Below are 20,142 nucleotides of genomic sequence, written 5' to 3'. Positions count from 1 at the left end.
CATGCAAAACAAGAGACCTCAAGAAATCTTCAAAATAAGAGGATGCATCAATTAGATTGAAATAAAAAGGAAATTATATTAACAACTAGCACAAAGAGGTGATAGAAAAAAAGCCTAATGGAAATTTTTGTCATCAGGATGTTTAATCCAAAAGAAGAGAGAGGAAAACCAGGTGACTAAAAGCAAAAATAAAAAGGGGGAAACCATAATGAGTATTGTAGAAATAAAGAATATTATGTGCAGCTTTTGGTAACAAAACTACAACTACAAAAGAAAATATGAATGGATATTTCCAAAAATATACTTAATTGGGTCTGTAAAGAGCATACCACAACTCATTCCAATCAGTCAATAAACATATATTAAGTGACTGTTATGTGTCAGGCACTGGGCTAAGTGCTAAAGATACAAAAGAGGCTCTGGTCCTCAAGGAGCTTATGGTCTAACGGGGAAGACAAAAGCAAGCAATTGTGTACAAATAATATATATATATATATTTAGAATAAATTGGAAATAACAGAAAGAAGACACTGGAATTGAGGGGTGGGGGAAGACTTGTAGAAAATGGGATTTTAATAGGGATTGAAAGGAAGCCAAGGAGATCAGTTGGCAGAACAGAGGAGGAAGATTTTTATTCATATCTTTCCATGAGTTTGCTGTAGAGAATCCACTCATTGGGCAGCAGGCCCATCTTGCTTTCATTTGACATCTTGGAGAAATCCCTGAAGCGGAGGACTGCCCAGTTGACATTCCCATTGGCATTCCTTACTCTTTCCATGTGTCCTATACAATTCTCACTCAACTCTTTCTTTGATAACATCTTTTATGCCGTATCTTCTTCCCAATTCCATTTGTAGCAGGTTGCAGCCTGCTCATGCCCATTACGTGACTGCCCGTTGTAGTCCTCAAGAATTTAAAAATACCCAAATCGACAAAACAAGAAATAGGAACCTCAATAAATCTATTTCCAAGGGAGAAATTCGCCAGGCCATTTATGAACTACCACATGGATCCTGGAAATAGATCAACACAGTCAACAATCCCTATAGCATATAAACTGTTTTCAAAATTAGAGAAAGATGGTGCTCTAGCTAACTTTTTCTGGAAGACATATGGTGCCGATGCTCAGATTTGGCAAGGCTAAGGCAGAGAAAGGGAATTACAGTCCAGTCCTTTTGTATCCCATTGCACATGACCTGAGAACATGTCACTTCCAACTTGAGAACGTGTCACCTCCAACCTGAGATCTTCTCTGGTTCTCTCCAGTTCTTGGTGTTCCCCATTCCTACCTTTTCCCCATTACCCCTCACTGAAATTATTTTGTTTTTGGCCAGGTTTTCTCTTTACTTATCTCAATACCTCTTGTATTGTGTACATGTGACATAATTTCCTAGATAACAGGGATTATTTTGTTTTTGTCTTTATTTCTGCAGAACTTAAGTACCTTGCACCCAGTAGGTATTTAATAAATGCGTGTGGTGTTGAATCAGCCTGTGATTTATCTGGGTGATCCATCAATTTATGATTGACTCATCATGGAAGCCCCTGCTTTGTACCTGGCTTTGGGTTGATCTATAGACCACCTTCCATCATTCCATAGATGATGGAAGTTTCTTTGTGCTTTCCCCTCTTGTGAGATAGCCTAGTTCTTGACCTTTCATGAATCTTTCATGGTGGAGCACCCACAGTGATCAGGATCTTCCTTTAGATCTCTTGCCATTCATTGAATGGATGGAGACTTTGGATCATCAGAGACTGTGGCCCTGAAACCACAGTCAATCATGAAAGGATACCACTGGGTTTTATTCTGGGGTGAGAGAAATTTGAAATCATGAAAACCATTGTCCAGTTGTCCCAAAGCAGTCTAGCCTACTCTCTTCCGAGTTCATGCTGGGCCAGGTCTTCCATGATGTTGGTATTAAAGTTATTCATTCCCCATGGAGACTCCCTTGTCATATTTGGATTCTATACCAGACATAGATATTTTTATTCTATATTATATATGTTAATTTTTACTATATTATAGGGTACATCATTACATATTACATGTATTTTTTATTATATACCTTATTGTTATAGCTATTATTTTATTTGGACCTGTGATTTTCTAGACCAGTGTAATTGAGAAATATCAATATGAAATGTTAAAACATTATCCAGTAAAATAACTACACACACACACAAATTTCCTCTCAAAATATTGTTTTATACACATACCTATGTGTGTCATTCAGCATGATCAAGTAGAATTTTATGCCAGGAAGCCAAGGATGGCTCAATATTAAGAGAACAACCAGCTTAAAAAAATCTTTTTTTCACCCCAATCTTGTGTTTTTCAATCATTTCTTTTTTATTTGTTTGTTTTTTAAATGAATGACTCAATGAGATATCATTGTTCAGTCATTTCTGACTCTTCATTTGCAGAGGCATTGGACTGGTTTGCCATTTCCCTCTCCAGTTCATTTAAGAGGTAAAGGAACTGAGACAAACAGGGTAAAGTGACTTCTCCAGGATCACACAGCTAGTAAGTGTTTGAGGCTGGATTTGAATTCAGGAAGATGAATCTTTCTGACTCCAGACCAGATATTTTGTCCTCTGAACCACCCTCCACTCCTACCTTGAATCTTGACCTGTGATTTCATCTGTGTGGGGAATTTCTATTGGGGAAAAATCCTTTCACAGCTTTAAATCAGCAGTTCTGTGTAATATAATGTAATAATTAGGTCAGTAAACAAAGGACCAAATACGTACAAAAGTCATAATTATATCAACAGTTGCAGAAAAGCCCTTGAAAGTGACAGTATTCATAGATTAAAAAAAATAGGTTTAAATGATTTTTCTTTCTTTTTCTAGAATAATTTTAATCGTATTTTATTTGTCCAGATACATGCAAAGATAGTTTTCAACACTCATTTTTTTTCGAAACCTTGCATTTCAATTTTTTCCCCCTCTCTTTCTCCTCCTTCTCTCCTCCCCAAGACAGCAGGCAATCCAATATAAGTTAAACATGTGCAATTCTTGAAGGATTTTTCTTTAGCATCCATGAAACATATTCTTTTAAATCAAGATCTACTTTTATCCATCTATGTATAGAGGAGTAGTAATTTTCCAGCTAAGAATGGAGGCAAAGCAGGATTGTTCACTCTCACTCTTCCTTTTAACCATAATTTTAGAAATGCTACAGGGTTATGGAGCAAAAGAAATGAAGGTAGTAAGCAGTGAAAACTTTAAATTTCTCTACTTGCAGATGACACAGCGGTCCTTTTGAAAAATGCCAGAGCCTCCACAAAAACACCGAGATACTGAATGTTTCCAGCAAGCATGTAGACAATGCCCTTTGAGTTGCTAGTGCCTGGGAACAGCCTGGAATTTGGCATCTTTGAAAAAGGGTCCCTTCTCAGGGACTGTGGTCACTTTAGAGCAACATTTAGAGCTGCCATTCTCACTCCGGTATCTGTGGGTAGATTGCAGGGAGAAAAGTTAGATCTTTATTTCCATTCCTCTCGAATAGAATTTTAGCATTTCTCTCAATTATTTACAAAGAGACTGTTGTGTCCTGCTTTCCAGAGCCCCAAAATTGGGGGTGACAAAACGTACCATTGCTTTCTAGAGCCCCCACACTGGGGCAGGGAAGGGGGGTTAAGATATTCCTTTCTAGTGGAGAAGTGATGAGGTACTTCTCCTGCCTCTGGAGGATGGTGGGAAAATGGAGTCCATTTATTTCAAGGGCTTTCCCCTTTTTATAATGTAACAAAAACAACACTGATCAAGTGGGACCACAAACAACTTGCAATAGCAAGTTTGCCACTTGGTATCACTCTTTGCCACCTGCTATCACTCTGCCTCAATCTCCACACAGGTTGTCACTGCCCCCTGACTTCTCAGGAAGGCCGAGAGCCCTTAGGGGAAATGGGGAGCCAAACCAGACATTGGTAGCAGGTTCCCTCTGGGCTGAAGGGTCTTACACCTTACCCAGAGTTCCCCCACTGACTGTGACCCTCTACAAGAGACTATATATAGGTTTTGTCAGATGCTGGCCAAAGAGGGTCTGAACACACAAAAAAATTAACATCTGGAGCAGCTAGATGGGGTAGAGCACTGGTTCTGGAGTCAGGAGGACTTTCATTCAGATCCTGTTTCAGACACTTAACACTTAAACCCTAGCCAAGTCACTTAACCCCAATTGCCTGTCAAAACCAAAACAAAACAAAAGTTAAGATACCTGAATTTCGAGGGAAAAGAGGGTAGGTTGGAGATCACTTGACCAAGAGCTCTGAAGAGTATAGAACATGATGATTAGGCAGGGAACACAGAAAGGCTGGGCTCCAGATTTTGGAGTCAATAGCATGGGTTCAGATTCCAGCTCTGTTCCTTATTACCTGTGTGATCTTGGGCAACTCGCTGGGTTTCAGTTCTTCATCTGTAAAATGAGGGGATTGGCCTAAATGGCATTCCTTCCGTTTCTAAACTAATTCTAAATTCTAAATTTAGATTTAAAATGTAAAATTAGATCTAAAAATTCTAAAAAAAAAAAAAAATCTTCTAAAAATAATCCTTTGCCTGTGTGAAGATCACAGTCCTGGACTAGTGCTAGGGGAAGCCCCATGTCCTTTCTGGTGATTTCTATTTGGGAATCCCTCTAATGTGAAAAATGTTTGTGTTTTTCCTTCATCTGTGATCTCAGTCGCTCCCCAGTATGGAAACTCCATTCACCAATATTGATTAGCAACTCTTCTGGATAGCAGTGTCTCAGCGCCTCTGAAAGGTTACCTGGTCATGTGTGCTGCTGTGGGTCAGAGGCAGGGCGTGAATCTGTCTAGGCCTTCCTGTGTGCAAGGCCTCCCCTTTCTTTTCCCATCACATCGCTCTGATCTTCCTGATAACTGAAGCAAATGTCTGCCTGAAATAAAACTGGGCTCAGAACCCCACATGCAGGCCTGGCCATCAGCCACTCTTACCTTCCTGGAAAGCTGTCGTGTGGGATTATAAACTCCTTTAGGACCGGCCCCCTCTTTTATCTCTTTTTCTATCGCTAGCCCTTGGCTCGGTGCCCAGTCCTTGATATTTATTCACTGACTGGTCTGGCCTGTGTTTCCTGGCTCCAGCCTTTCTCATCTCCAGACTCTTCAGGGAGAGCCATGTCCTGTGCCTTCTTGCCCAGCTGCCCCCAACTTTTCAAGCTATAATGGCTTCCAAGGAAGGAGAAAGCTGTCTCCTAGCTTCTCCCCTATCCTGCTGGCCCTGAAGCTAATGCTCTTGAGGTTTCCTCGGGTGTTTTGGTGCCATCCACAACAGGAAAACAGACAGGAGGAAAAATAACAGACGGGACAAAGGTTGTCCAGTGGTCAGAATCCTCACTTCAGGAGCTATGTTGGACTTTGCTCCTCATGGTTCTTTCTTGCCTTTTGGGGCTTTGCTACCACAGGCTTTGGAATCTGGAGGCCAGTCCTTCTTAGCAGCTCTCTTATCTCGGGGCGGGGAAGGGGGAAGTTTGCTGCTGGTTCTCCTTCTCTTTGTAATGGAAGCCTCCGTTCTGGAGTCTGCCCTAGGCCGTCTTTGATCCCAGCACGGGGAAACCCTGGGTGCAGATCCTCAGGTGATGATTTGGGACCTTCTGATGTCCTCAGGATTGAAGTCAGGTCCAGACTCATTCATTATCTGTTCCTCAGCTGCCTTTCCTCTTTAATCAACCAATCAAGGATTTATTAAACATCTCCTGTGTACTAGGCAGCTAGATGGTGCAGTAGATAGAATACTGGGCTTGAAGTCAGGAAGACCGAGTGCAAATGCGGCCTCAGGAACTAGCTGTGTTAACTTAGGCAAGTCACTTAATCTGTCATTGAAGAAGGAAATGGAAAATCACTCCAGTATCTTGCCAAGAAAACCCCAGGGACAGAGATCCACAGGGTCAGGAAGAGTCGGAAACGACTGAAGTACAACAGTCGTGCCCCTGGGACTCCACCAAGAGCTGGGGAGCCAAAGAATATCTCCTGTCTTCTTGATCTGTATCTGACCACTGGACCCAGATGACTCTGGAGGGAAAGTGAGTCAGGTGACCTTGCCCTGCTCTCCCTCCATTAAATCCAATTCATTTGCATGCCATGCCATCCCCTGCCTGATGAGAGTGAAAGACAAACAACAATAACAAAAATAGCCCCAGCTCTCAAGAAGCTCATGTAATGGGTGAAACATCATGTAAACAACCAGCTTCATACAGAATAGAGCCAAGGAAGGTAGTTTCAGAAGGCGAGAACAGAGCAGCTGGGAGGGCTGCTAAAGGAGATCGAAGGAAACCAGGGAAACTGAGGCAGAGGAAGGGAAGAACATCCCAGCTATGGGGAACAGCAGACACAAAGGTGTGGAGATCTTTGGAGGTGGAGTGCTGATTTCAAGGAAATGAGTTAGAAAAGAGAAGGAGGAGAAGTCCCCAAACGTTTTCTGTGCTAAATGATTTCATGTTTGATCCTGAAAGGGATAAGATATTCCTGGAGTTTAATGGAGGAAGGGGGGAGTTTCTAGGTCAGACCAAGCATGAGGAAAATCACTTTGGTGTCCAAGAGGAGGGTGGACTGGACAGCGGAGCACAGGCTTACAGTCCAAGCAGGAGGTGAGGAGGTTTAATTAGTGAGACAAGAGATGGTCACAGGAGCTCAACAACGGGGACATCCATGGGCAGGGGGCATGAAGTGGAGGAGGAGCTAGCAGAAGGAGAGCCTGGAGAGAACAGGAGGCGAGGGTGGGCAGCAGGGACAGTAGCTGGGGAGAGGTCATGAAGGGTGAAGACCACAAGAAGGCTATTAGTCTGTTCAATTAAGAGGTCTTTGTGAACCTTAGAGTCTTAGAATTAGGAAGAACTGAATTCAAATCTTTCCTCAGTACTTAACTGTGTGACTGTGGAGAAGTCACTTGACCAGCCTCAGTTGCCTCATTTGTAACTGGAAGAAATGGCACCTTCCTCTCAGGATTGTAAAAATCAGAGGAGATAATATTTCTAAAAACTTTGCAAACGTTGAGGTGCTGGTAAATGGCAGCTATTAACAGTCTTATAGCTGGAAGTGTGTGTCTTTGAGGGGATACTATCTACTTCCTTATACTAGACCAGGAAGTAGGTTTATTACCTCTTTGGGTGATCAGAACCATTCCAGCCTTTGGGAAAGGGCCAATCCTCCTTACCTGAGAGAGAACAAGAAATGAGGAGGAGATAAAGTGGGAGAAGATTCTTTTCTTTTCCATTATAGTCGTGATTGTGGAAACTGTTCTCCTTCTGTTAACTTTGCTGTGTAGCAGCTCATGTAAGTCTTAACTTTATCTCAGGGTTTTCTCATTTTTTTTTCCTGAGGCACTTGGGGTTAAGTGACTTGCCCAGGGTCACACAGATATGAAGTGTTAAGTGTCTGAGGCCAGATTTAAACACGGGTCCTCCTTCAAGGCTGGTGCTCTATCCACTGCATCACCTAGCTGCCCCCACATTCATTATTCTCTATGGCATCTTATGAGAGATACACACAACATACCCAGAGAGATACAGAGACAGATGTCTGACATATTCCACCCTGATGATCCCTCCTCTGAAAAGCTGGGCAAGTACCTTCTTTCCCTTCTTCTGGGCCGATCTTGGTCATCCTGCGTTTTTACAGCATTGGGTTTTAAGTGGCTTATTCTATTTCCATGGGCCAGTTTTGATGTGTGTCCTTCTTCAGATTCTACTAACATCCCTTTGCCTCAGTTTACGTAAGTCTTCCCGTGCTGTCACCATCCTTTCCGTAATGGAACCATTGGTTTTCTTGGACTTCCAGGATGGATTCCCATCCCCCTTTCTGTGATCAGAGTGAAGTTCTTGAGGTTGGAATGTAATAAGACTGCCTGACTGCCAGGGCATTTGAGGGAAGTTGCCTCTTTAGGGTGTCCTGCATCCCAGAAGGCTCTGGGAAAGCCTAATCGATTGAGCTAAGAAGTGATTGCTTTAGTCCAGAGGCCCAGCCTGGATTCCCTCTCTCTGAGTGTCTTCCCAGGTGGCTTTTGGTCACTATGCTTTGATGGTCTCTTCCTCCAAAGTTAGCTTGTGGAACCATTGGGGAATTGGGCAGTTATTTAGTATGTTTCTGGGTGCGAGCGCATTGGGGATTTGTAGATGGGCTGGGCATGAGCATGCACACTTGCATGGCCATCAGAGCAAGCCTCTACATGTGTATTTCTCCAGCCTTGCTGCCATGGGGTGATTGTCTGCAGCTGCTGGCAGAGCCGCCCACAGTCCTTGACTTGGCTAATTGCAGGGTTGTGGGCTGGGCCGAGCCGGGCTGGGGGGCTGCCATGCTTTGTCCTCATCTTGATGGGACTCGCACGAGGCTCCTTTTGCTGCTCGGTGGCTCCTGCCCAGCAGTGAGCGGCATTATCAGGGGGCATGAAAGCAGTATTGGGGGCCCAGCCCTCAAGAGGGAGCTGGCCTGGGGAGTGCAGGCGATGAGTCAGCAGCAGCATGTCCGCGTCTTCTCCTAGACATACTCGGGCCCAGTGCTGGGCACCCCCTGCCAGGCTGGGATTGGCTCCTTCCTAGGAGAAGAACAGGAAATCCCTCCCAAATCTTCTCCCTCACTCCCCATCTAATCAATTCTACTTCCACAACTCTCAAATTCATCTCTCTCTTTTTTTTTTTTTTTTTTCTTATTCCCTCAGCTCCCAGTCTCTCCCCTTGCCAATCCTGCCTCTGCACAGCTGCTAATAGATGTTTCTGTAATCCAGGTCTGAGCAGGTCCTTCCTCTGCTCAAGAATCTTCCATGGCTCCTTGATACCTCTAGGATCAGCTCTCTGGATTTTGAAACCTTTTGTAATCTGACTGCAGCACGTCTCCCTCTCACATGTTCTACAACATGCCGTCCCCTTTGCCTGGGATGCGTCCTTGCCTTCTCTCTAGCTAGAAGTCTCCGAGGCTTCAGGGTGCCCAAAGCTGGGCCCGTCTTGGTCCTTTCCATTCCTCCCACACAAAATCATTTTGTATTAACTTTGTATTTTGTGTTGACTTGTCTCTATATGTTTCCATCTGTTCATAAGAGTGCAGGCTTTATGAGGGCAGTGACTGGGTCACTCTTGTATTTGTACCCACTGCCCAGCAAAGGGCCTAGAACACAGTAGGCGCTTTATAAATGGCTGCTTGATTCATCTGATAAACACTTTTTAGCATCCACTGTGTGTCTGACACTAGCGATACAATAGAAGAGTGAGAAGGTCCACCCTCAAGGAGCTTCCATTCCACTCTGAGTGAATGTGTCTGCAGGATCCTCTTTCCCCAACTTGGAGATCTGAAGCTTCCTAACTGGGCTAGTGATTGGGCTGTCCATCCTTGGAGCACGCTTGTTTTGTTTTCTTATATTTTCCAGACCCTGTGGGAACTCTCTACACTGGAAAAGCAGCTTTATAATTAACTTCCAACATGGCACCCGTTTGATCAAATCTAAACTTCTCAGCTATTTATTCCTTTGAGATCTCATTTGGGCCCGCTTTGGCTTTCCATCCAGTCTCGCTTGCCTTCCTAATTTACCTCTCTATCTCAAATCCCTGCAGCCTATAATATACTCGGATCTCCCATGTAAAAAAACCAAACCAAATCCTTCTCTGGCCCTAGTCACCACCCATTGAAGGTAGCTTCCTTCTAGTCTGTCCTCTATCTTTCCTCTCTTCCACAGTCCAATGAAAAAGAATTGCCTAAACTCCCAGGCTGCAGATCCCCACCCCCTCAAACTTCATCTCTGGCCAACTGGTGCTTACTGCTGGCATGACCTTGGGCAGATAACTTGACCTGGTAAAGGGCATGGACTAGCAGGTCTCTGAGGGCCCTTCTCTTTTTCAATCCTGTGCGATGTGACCCCACCATTGTACTAAAACTTGATCTCCAAAGTTACCGATGAATTAATTGCCCTTTCCCAGCTTCCTGCAGCATTTTCAACTGCTGACCCTCCACCCTCCCTCTGGGATAGTCTTTCCTCCCTTGGTTCGTGAGACACTATTCTCTTCTGGCTCTCTTCTGACCGGCCTGACCTCATTTACCGAATCCTCATCTGGCTCCTGCCCCCTGAGAGTGAGAGCATCCCCCAGAGCTTCCTGGGGCCTCTTCTAGCTCCGCCTCTCTCAATGAAATAGAACCACCAGAATCGGCTGCCTTCTGAGGCTAGAGGCTGAGGGACGTAGAAAATGATGGGCTAGCCTGAGAATCAGCCGGGGTTTAAGGCCTCCCTCTGCTGGGCCCTGTGCAGTGCCCCAGGCACCTCTTCTAGAGAATAGTTTAGAACAAACCCGTCTCACAGACCAAACTCAGAGAGAGGAGTCTTCCAGACTCCAGGCCTGTGTGCCTCTGGGCCTCCTGGCTGCTCATCTGCCTCATAATAACCAACATTTAGTTAATGCTTACTGTCTACCAGGCCCTTTGCCAAATGCTTTTCACCACCCTGGCAGAGAGGTGCTCTTATTATCCCCACTTACAGATGAGGAAACTGAGGCAAACAGAAGTTAAATGACTTGCTCAGAGTCACCCAGCTAGTAAAGTATTTTAGGCCAAGTCTTAGATTTCTGACCCTAGGCCAGATGCTTTACCCACTGTGCCCTAAGGACTGAATGAGATTCTGTGTATAAAGAAAGCACTCTAAACCTTAAATCAATCTCTCTGTCTCTCTCTGTCTTTCTATTCCTCTTTCTCTTTCTTTCTTTCTCTGTCTCCTCTGTCTCTCTGTCTCTTTCTATTTCTCTCTCTGTCTTTCTCTCCCTCCCTTCCTCCCTCTCTCCTTCCTTCTGTCTCTGTCTCTTGGTTTCCCCTCTCTTAAACACAGATACAGCTAAATCTATTCCAAACCCATGCAGGGTTAATTTCTGGGGAGCGGCTTTAGCCTCCTGTGGGTGGGAGCACCAGCTGAGCTTTGAAGGAAGCCAGGGATTCCAGGGGAGCAGCCTCTGCAGGGGCGAGCAGGAACAAGGCGGAAGGTCACGGGGCGAAGCAGCGAGCAGGTGATTTTGGCTCAGTCTAGCTTGCCGCTGAGAAGGGAGAAAAGAGGCTCAGGGACAGTGGGCTTTGCAGAAGGCAAAAGAGATCTGCTTTTGTGAGACTCCATCAGGAGGTGGCTAAAAGTATGAAAGGGTTCCCCAGAGCCGGGAGGCCCAGCAGAGCCTCAGGAGCAGTCATTGCCTTGGATATTCCCCTTCTGGGAGGCTCAGCTTGGCCTCCCACCGAAGGGGCGGCCGCCACACCCTGGAGGCCCTTCTAGGTCTTCTGAGGAGTCCGGAAGCTTTATTTTTCCCCGTTGTTCCTTTCTCTCCCACCCCCTTCCTTTACCCCCTTTCCTTCGCCCAGCGCCTGGCACATCCGAACCCTTCACGGAAGGCTTGCTAACCCCACCGCCTGACTCTTGCTTTTGTTCCTTCTGATTTTTTTTTCTTCCTTGAGACTATCATTTAGGAGTTTCTCCTATGTAGAAGTAAGGGCTGGAAATACAAGCCCATGTTCCTGGGGGCTTTCTGCAGGTGCCCATCCTTCTCTTCCCAGGGGCCCATGGATTGGATTGGGGAATGGCAGGGCCCACTTTGGTATTGTGTGGGTGGGTCAGGTGTGAGACCCCCTTCCCAATCCAACTAACTAATCAGAGACATCATCAGGTACAAAGAGAAAACATTTATTTAATCCCTGCAGGGAGAGGCCCAGACACACCTGAGAGCCATCCCATGCAGGCTTGTCCAGGGTTTTAAAGAAAAAGACTCGAGCCTTCTCATTGGATAGACTAAAAAAAAAAAAAAAAAAAAAAGTAACCAATGCTGGCTGCTTCCCACAAGTCATGTCACTTCCTGCAACTTCCTGTAACTCAGGTTCAAAGTTCACTCCTCCAGAGGGTAAATGTCCTCCCCCAGGCCCCAGTTCTGGAAACAGGGATCTCAGTACTGAGATCTCAGGACTCAGTACTGAGAAACACTCCATCCAATCAGTCCCATTAAGTATCACCACACATTGGGGGGAGAGGAGGAGGAGGGCTTGAGGCATATTGTCATTTCTAGTTCTACAGTGTCATACAATGAGGATTTGTCAGAACTTGAACTCCGCTCCTCGATTCTCAGCTCTGGGACGGCCTTTGCGTTAGGGAGGATGGCCCTTCAATCAGTGCCGATCAAATGGAAAGATCAAAGAGCCCTGGCCAGAAGGCCCAGGAGGGGGGCGGCTGGCTGTTGGTTACTGAGGAGGCTCCTGTTTGCCACGGGCCCTGGATTCGAGGCCTTCCAAGGACCTGGCACTGCCCTGTGCCATTTCCCCTGCATCCCCACAGCTTGGTTTGTTGTGCAGGAGAACTGGACTTCTTTTCCTAATCCGTTAAATGCTCATTCAGTGTCGACACTCTAAGTCCATCCACCTGTAAGCACCCGCCACGGGCTGCCAGGGTAGGCTACCCAGGAACCAGGGTTCGAGGCTGGCACATCCTGGGCCGCCGCCTCCGGGTGCTCGAGCTTCTTAAGCTGTGGTTGGTGCCCACAGAGGTCTCGGGACTGAAGGTGGCGGTTGTGGAATTATGATTTATCGGCAGTACACTGTTTATACGCCTGTGCACCTGGAGTCATGTAAAAATCTCTCAGGCGGAAAAGGGTCACGAGGGGGAAAAGCCCAAGAAGTGGCGGCTGGGCAGCCCCTGAACGAGGCAGTGCACGGAGGGGGTCTCCTTTCTGGGAGTCCCTGATTGCAGCAATAATCCGGACCGGCAGCCGCTACAGCCCCCGCCTCTGGAGCTCCATCTCCCTGACTAAGGCTGGCTCTGAGCGCCCTCCCTGTCATCCTGCAGCCCGACTGTGAGGGCGGGGCACTGAGGGAGGCGGGGCTCTGGCCTGGGAGGGCGTGGCTTCAGAACCCTCCACTGCCACCGCCACCCAGATGACCCTGAGGGTCTCTTAGTCTACTCATCAGTAAAATGGGCCGGTGTCCACGGGCTTCTTCATCTTGGGGTGTGAAGTCAGCCGACAGATCCTTCAGCACCACGCTTAGCAGGGTCCCTAGTGCCCGGAGCCGTTGCTTTGGGCGTAGGGCCCAGCAGGAATAAGAAACAGGGCAGTCGTAACTGACCTGCTCCTGTGCGGCGTCCAGGTGTACAAAGGCTTGTTCTGCCCGCGGCCCTGTGGGGTGTGAGGCCAGGGACCGCACGCACCTGGGATTTCAGGGCCGCGGGTGCCGCTCCTTGGGTCCAAGGTACCGGGAGATCCGCAGGAAGGACACGCCCAAGGGCACACGGCCTGTAGAGGGAGGAGGCGCCACCTGAACCCAAGACTTGCTGGTTTGGAGTCATTTTGTGTAGATGAGGAAGCTGAGATTCGGACAAGCCAGAAAGTCGGGCAAGGGGCTTTCAGCTAAACAGGGTGGGAGCCTGAATCCCAGCCTGACCCCTGCTGACCCTGACCCCAGCCTGACCCCTGCTGACCCTGACCCCAGCCTGACCCCTGCTGACCCTGACCCCCAGCCTGACCCCTGCTGACCCTGACCCCAGCCTGACCTCTGCAGTCAGCATTAAGCCCTTCCCATGTACCAGGTGCTATGCTAAGTCTCTCCTGGGCATTTCCAGGAAGGAAAAAGCTTAATGCTTGCCTTGGTTTGGTGCCCATTGTAGTCGGTGCACATCTAACACCCAAGGGCAGGCGCCCCGGCTGGTCAGAGTGGGAGGGAGAACAGCGAGAGTCATTGGCGGTGTTCTCCAAGGCTCTCCTGCCCTCCAGAACCTCGGCCATCCTGAGAAGAAGCTCTGGAGGCTCGGAGGGCGCTGAGGCGCATACAAAGATATGTAGCCTTAGCAGGTATAACAGGGCAGGCAGGGCACTCTCTCCCAGGAATCTGGATCTTCCTTTCCCCGGGGTGGGGGGGAGGATACTCCAAGAACACAAAGGCCACTTCTTGAGATGGAACCCGCCCTTTTCCTTAAAGGGAAGAAAACTAGAGGAGAATGTCCATGAAAGTCCAAAATGTTTTTATCAAGCAGGGAGGTAACATGTGAATGTGGGGCAGCTTAATGGTGAATAGCTCAAGTAACGGATATGGAGGAGACCTCTATCATCTGTATCTCGAGACAGGCACCGATAGATACGCTTTTCAGACCAGGGTGGGTAGGGAATTGGGGAAAGGCAGGGATTGGGCAGGTCTTGGAAAAGAAAGAGGCAGGGAGCCCATTCCCAAGGAGAGGGGGAGATCCAGGAAACAGGCATTCCGGAGGTCAGAACCGGGGTCTTTTGATGCACAAATCAGAAGATATTCTTGGTATTAAGGAATTCACACAGTTTAAGGCTTATGCAGTAAGACAAGGGATTGCCTCCAAAACCCATAAAACAAGCTGCTTCCTAGAGCCCCATAAACAGCACTTAGGGGAGTCTCTGAAGAGAAGGATGTCTCTGCAAGGTCCACAAACCATCAAATGGCTCACAGTCTGCTCAAATTATTAAGTTCTATTTTTTATTTATTAAGTAATAAATTCATTTAGTATTTTTATATTTATCATATATAATATTATATAGTATGTAAATAAATACATTTATTAGAAATCATAATTTATTTAGTATATCTATTTAGTAATAAATATTAAGTAATATGATATTTATATGCTATTAAATGTTATTTATTAATAACAATATTATTAATTATTAAGCTCTGAGCTTAATTGGCTTCAGAGTTGCTGATTTTCTACATGTTCAATTGGATTTGTTCTCAATCATTGCAAAGGATTATTGGTATGTTAAGCCATTCCGTATTTTAGTTACATCCAGTTCTCATATAGTTCTTCTAAGTTACCTAGACAGTTGAGGAGCTCAAGCAAATTGGGGTAGTTAGTATACTCAAGTACAAAGTCACTTGTACACAACTACAAAAATGACTCAAACTCAATGAGCCATATGGTAAATGAGAAGGCACGGTTTTGATGAGATAGATGTCCTTGAGATCATTGTCTGATACTGAATGTGGTTGGGATTTTGGTTGGATTTTTTTTTTTTTTTTTTAATTATCCACGAAGTAGACATTTTAATCATTTTCCTTTTCTTCTTCCCTTCCTGCAGACTTCCTTCTATGGCCGATTCCGGCATTTCCTGGACATCATTGATCCCCGTACCCTCTTTGTCACTGAGGTAGGTAGTTGGCGTTTTTCCTAGAGAAGTCCCCCAAGTGACCCTTCTTGTTCCAGCGCCAAGGGCTAGCAGATATCATTTCTCTGTCTCTGGGCAGGACCTTGCCTTTCCATCCTCAGAGACAATTGAACCTAAGTTCTGCTTTTTCTTCTGCTCAGCTGGTTTGAATATAAAGATTTTGCTTTTTTTTTCTCCAGTGTATTTGAGAAGTGGAGCCAAAGGTATCATTTAGGAACCATAGAATTGGGGAAAGGTCATGCAGCTGCAGGAAGAGGGATCAATGGATGAACAACTCAATGACTGCATTAATACTTTTTTAATGTTGAGATTTAGAGGATGGCTTTCAGTATATTGGATGCATCTTTAATGGTAAAGTTGCCCGGAAGAACCTGGGCAAGGGCCAGACAAGTTTATAAAGCATTGGTAGGTTATAATCTATATCATTGGAGATTTAATTAGGGCCATTCATGGCAGAATTGGAATGAGGGGTCTCTGGAAGAATTTGAAGAGGCTTGATCAAGTTCTTTTGCCCATTTCAATTCCTTCATTTGACTGCAAATGCCTTTCTAGGTCTTGTATTCTGCACACAACAAGACTTATATGTCCAGAGGAGATTTATTAAAACAGAGTTTTCCAGTGGGATGCAGGGGTCTCTGAATCTGCAATGAAGAAAAGAACTCCTTAAAAAGTAGAATTGGCCAGATAGAAAAGGATGTATAACAGCTCATTGAAGAAAACAATTCCATAAAAAGTAGAGGTGGATATGTGAAAGCTAATAGTTCCATTAAACATCAAGAAACAATAAAACAAAGTCAAAACAATGAAAAAACAAATAGAAGACAATGTGAAAAATCTCAGCGGAAATATAAGTGACCTGGAAAATAGATCTAAGAGGGATAATTTAAGAATTATTGAACTATCTGAAAGCTGTGATAAAAAAGTCTCGAAATCATCTTTCAAGAAATTATCAAGGAAAACTACCTCAATATCCTAGAACCAAAGGGTAAAATAGAAATTAAAAGAATCCACTGATCACTTTTGAGATACCAAAATGAAAACTCGTAGGAATATTATAGCCAAATTTCAAATTTCCCAGGTCAAGGAGAAAAAACATACTTTTTTCTGTATGTATATTTTAAAATACATATAACAATAGTTTTCAAGATTTTTTGTTCCAAGATTTTGTGTTCCAGTTTTTTTTTTTTACTTCTTTCCCCTACCTCACCCCTCCCCAAGACAGCAAGCAATCTGATATAATTTATATATACACAATACTTTTAAACATATTTTCAAGAAGAAAATATTGCAAGCAACCAAAAAGAACCAATTTAAATATAGAATTACTCAAGATTTAACAGTTTCTGCATTAGAGGAGTGGAAGACTTGAAATGTGATATTCTAGAGGGCAAAGAGGCTAAGAAAGAATAACTTGCCCAGTAAAACTGAATATAATCTTTTAGAGCAAAAAAAGAGAGAGGATATTAAATAAAAGAGAGGACTTGCAAGCATTCCTGATGAAAAGACCAGAGCTGAGTAGAAAATTGCACTTTCGAATACATGACTCAAGAGAAGCATGAAAAGGAAAAAAGGGAAGAGAAATCATAAGGGATTCAATAAGGTTAACTATTTACATTCCTACATGGGAAGATATTTGTCCTAAAAACTTTATCATTTTAGGACACTTAGAAGTAGAATGTAGAAGTATAAAAGACATAGAGAGCATAGGTGTGAGTTGATTCTAAAAATTAAGGAGTGAGAAAGGAATGCACACACAATAAGAGAAGTGTAAAAAGCAGAGCTTTTACAGTGGAGAGAAACAAGAGGGTAGCAGATAATACTTTAATCTTACTGTCATGAGAATTGGCTTCAAGAGGGAATAATGTACACATTCAGTTGTGTATAGAAATCTGTCTTGCCTTACAGGGAAATAGTAGAGAAAGGGGAGAAGAGAAAGGAGAAGGTGATAGTAGTGAGAGCAGATCAGAAGAGGCAAGGAGGTCAGAAGCAAAATAGATTTTTGAGGAGTGATAGGGTAAAAAGAGAGAGAGAGAGAGAGAGAGAGAGAGAGAGAGAGAGAGAGAGAGAGAGAGAGAGAGAGAGAGAGAGAGAGAGAGAAGGATAAACAGGAGAAAATAGGATGGAAGGAAATACATAGTAATCATAACTGTGAGTGTAAATGGGATGAACTCACTTGTAAAAAAAGAAGTGAATAGCAGATTAGATTAAAAATCGAAATCAGACAATATTTTCTTTACAAGAAATATACTTGAAGCACAGAGACATACACAGATAAAGGTAAGGGACTGGAGTGGAATCTATTATGCTTCAGCTGAAGATAAAAAAAAAAAAAAGCAGGGGTAAGCAATTATGATCTCAGACTAAGAAAGAGCAAAAAGAAATCTAAAAGAGATGAGCAGGAAAACTATGTTTTCCTAAAAGGTAACATAGATAGTGAAGTAATGTCAACACTAAATATAAGCACTAAATGATATAGCCTCCAAATTTTTAAAGGAAAAATTAAATGAGTTACCAGAAGAAATAAACTATACTAGTGGAGGAACCTCAACTTTTCCTTCTCAGAACTAGAAGAATCTAATAAAATAAAAAGAAATAAGTTAAAGAATAAATAGAAGTTTAGATAAGTTGGATATGATAGAACTCTGGAGAAAATTAAATGAGAATAGAAAGGGATATACCTTTTTCTCAGTAGTACATGGCATCCACATAAGAATTAACTATGTATTAGGGCATAGAAAAACCTCACAACCAAATGCAGAAAAGCAAAAATATTAAATGCATCCTTTTCAGATCATAATGCAATGAAAATTACATTCAATAAAGGGCTGGAAACAGATTAAAAATTAATTGGAAACTGTAAGGAGCCTTTAAATGGGCTGCACCACAGCACATCATTGAGACCTGGAAGTAATTTCTGTGGATATTAGGACTGCCCTTGGGCGGGATCTTGGCCACGATGAGATAGCTTCGTAATGGGTGACTCTCTCGCTATTGGCTGTGTGTGTGACCTCACAGGCTATGTAAGCCCACTGCAGGCAGCAGGCGGGCTCTTTAACCTGGTGTTCTTCACCCTGGCTTCCCAGCCTGGGTGGCCAAGCCAAGATGGATAGCCAAAAGAGGTAAGGGTTTTGGTAGTGAACACGTGGGTCTTCTGACCAGGTGTTCACTCGGGAACCAACAAGTCAGGGCATCAGTCAGGGCATTATGTGAGTAGGTATAATAAAGGCTGTTAAGATTACACGTGCCTGTTCTTGAGTGCGCTACCGGTTATTAAGCTATAGATTCAAGAGATTGTGACCAGAGACCTTAGAAGGCCTCAGAGGAGGCGAGCCGGGTAGAGTTCACACTGCAAAGGACAGTGGTCAAAGGTACTCTGGTGGGTCTAGGACAGACTAGTAATTGTAACTGCCAGGAGAGCACGTTACAGGAAACTATATTCTAATCCTAAAGAATGAGTGGGTAAAAAAATCAATCAAGGAAACAAGCAGTACTTTCATTTTAAAAAATGGTAGCACTGTGAAGGCATGCCAAAATGTCTGTGATGCAGCCAAAGCAGTACACGGGGTGGGGGGTGGGGGTGGGGGAATTTATATCTCTGAACAATTACATTGATAAAATAGAGAAAGAGCAGATTAATGAATTGGACATGCAAGTAAAAAAATCTAGAAAAAGAGCAAGTTAAAAATCTCCAATTAAATACCAAATTGTGTAGTGGATGAAAGTTGAATGACTAAGAAAAAAACTTTTGATCTGAGCATATCTATTTGTTAATCAATGCCTGTCAATTTTGCAACAAACTGCTACCAGACTTTCTTAGCTTAGGCCTAGACCCTGATTACAAGGGAAGACGGACTTTTATACACTAAAAATAATTAAATAAAGTGAGTTAATTAAAAAGAAACAATATACCATTAGGCAATCTGATTTCTAATTAGGTGAAATATTAGTAACTTACAGATTGGAAGGAGGAGAGGGTGAACTGGTACAATGCTCTGAAATCAGAAAAAGAAGTGTCCCCCTCCCCCGATGTGTCAGTAAACAATCAGTGGAACATGGAAATAATTGATCAGATATGCAAGGCTAGCTTCAAACAATAGGGAGTTTCTTCTAGTTCCCATACTTGAATAAAGTTTTCTCACAAGATAGAAATTGGACTAGACCGGTAATTAAATAAAAAAGGAACTGAGCTAGCTCCAGAATTGAGTCACGAGATAAGACTCAGGTGTGGTTCACTCTTTACCTACAATTAATCATTTGCTGTCTCAATCCCCTCAGTTCCCTCAATTTCCTCAATTGGAAATTCAGAAAATCGAAGGAGAGATGAACAAAATTAAAAGAAAACCATTGAACTTATAAATAAAACTAGAGACTGGTTTTGTGGGAAGACATAGATAAACTATTGGTAAATTTGTTTTAAAAACAAGAAAGAGCAAAACCAAATTACCAGTCTAAAAATGAAAAAAAGTGAGTGAATCACCAGTGAAGAGAAAATCAAAGCCATTATTAGGAGATATTTGGCCCAATTACATGCTAAAAAAAATCTGACAACCTAAGTGAAGTGAATGAATATTTGCAAAAATACAAATTTCCTGGATTAACAAATGAATTCTATAAAACCTTTAAAGAATAATTAATATCATTACTGTATCAATTATTTGGAAAAATAGGCAAGAAAGGAGTCCTACCAAATTTCTTTTATGACATAAATATGGTACTGATGTGTAAACCAGGAAGAACAAAAACAGAAAGAAAACTACAGAACACTTTCTCTAATGAATATTGATGAAAAAATTTTGTAAGGAAATTAAATCATGTGTCACAAAGGTCATATACCATGACCAAGTAGGATTTATACTAAGAATGCAGAATTAATTCTATATTAGGAAAACTATCAGAATAATTGTCTATGTAAATAACAAAACCAACAAAGATCATGTGGTTACCTCAATAGGTGCAGAAAAAGCTTTTGTCAAAATATAATATTCACTCCTATCAAAAACAGA

General features: G+C 43.5%; 1 protein-coding gene across 3 annotated transcripts in view; it reads left to right on the top strand.

The window, feature by feature from the left end:
• The window catches only part of SFXN5 (sideroflexin 5), a 203,896-nt gene that overhangs the window by 7,369 nt on the left and 176,385 nt on the right, over positions 1–20,142 (top strand). For 2 of the 3 annotated variants that reach the window (XM_074285546.1, XM_074285547.1), the window contains exon 2: positions 15,053–15,121. In XM_074285546.1, coding sequence (XP_074141647.1) covers positions 15,053–15,121 — 69 coding nt within the window. Of the gene's footprint in view, positions 1–4,853; positions 5,442–15,052; positions 15,122–20,142 lie in introns of those variants that run through there. The other variant, XM_074285548.1, reaches the window with a different exon arrangement.

This window comes from Sminthopsis crassicaudata, chromosome 2 (assembly GCF_048593235.1).
Source record: "Sminthopsis crassicaudata isolate SCR6 chromosome 2, ASM4859323v1, whole genome shotgun sequence".
NCBI lineage: Eukaryota > Metazoa > Chordata > Mammalia > Dasyuromorphia > Dasyuridae > Sminthopsis > Sminthopsis crassicaudata.
Note: the sequence above shows the minus strand (reverse complement) of the source record. Positions and strands in the feature narration are given on the sequence as shown.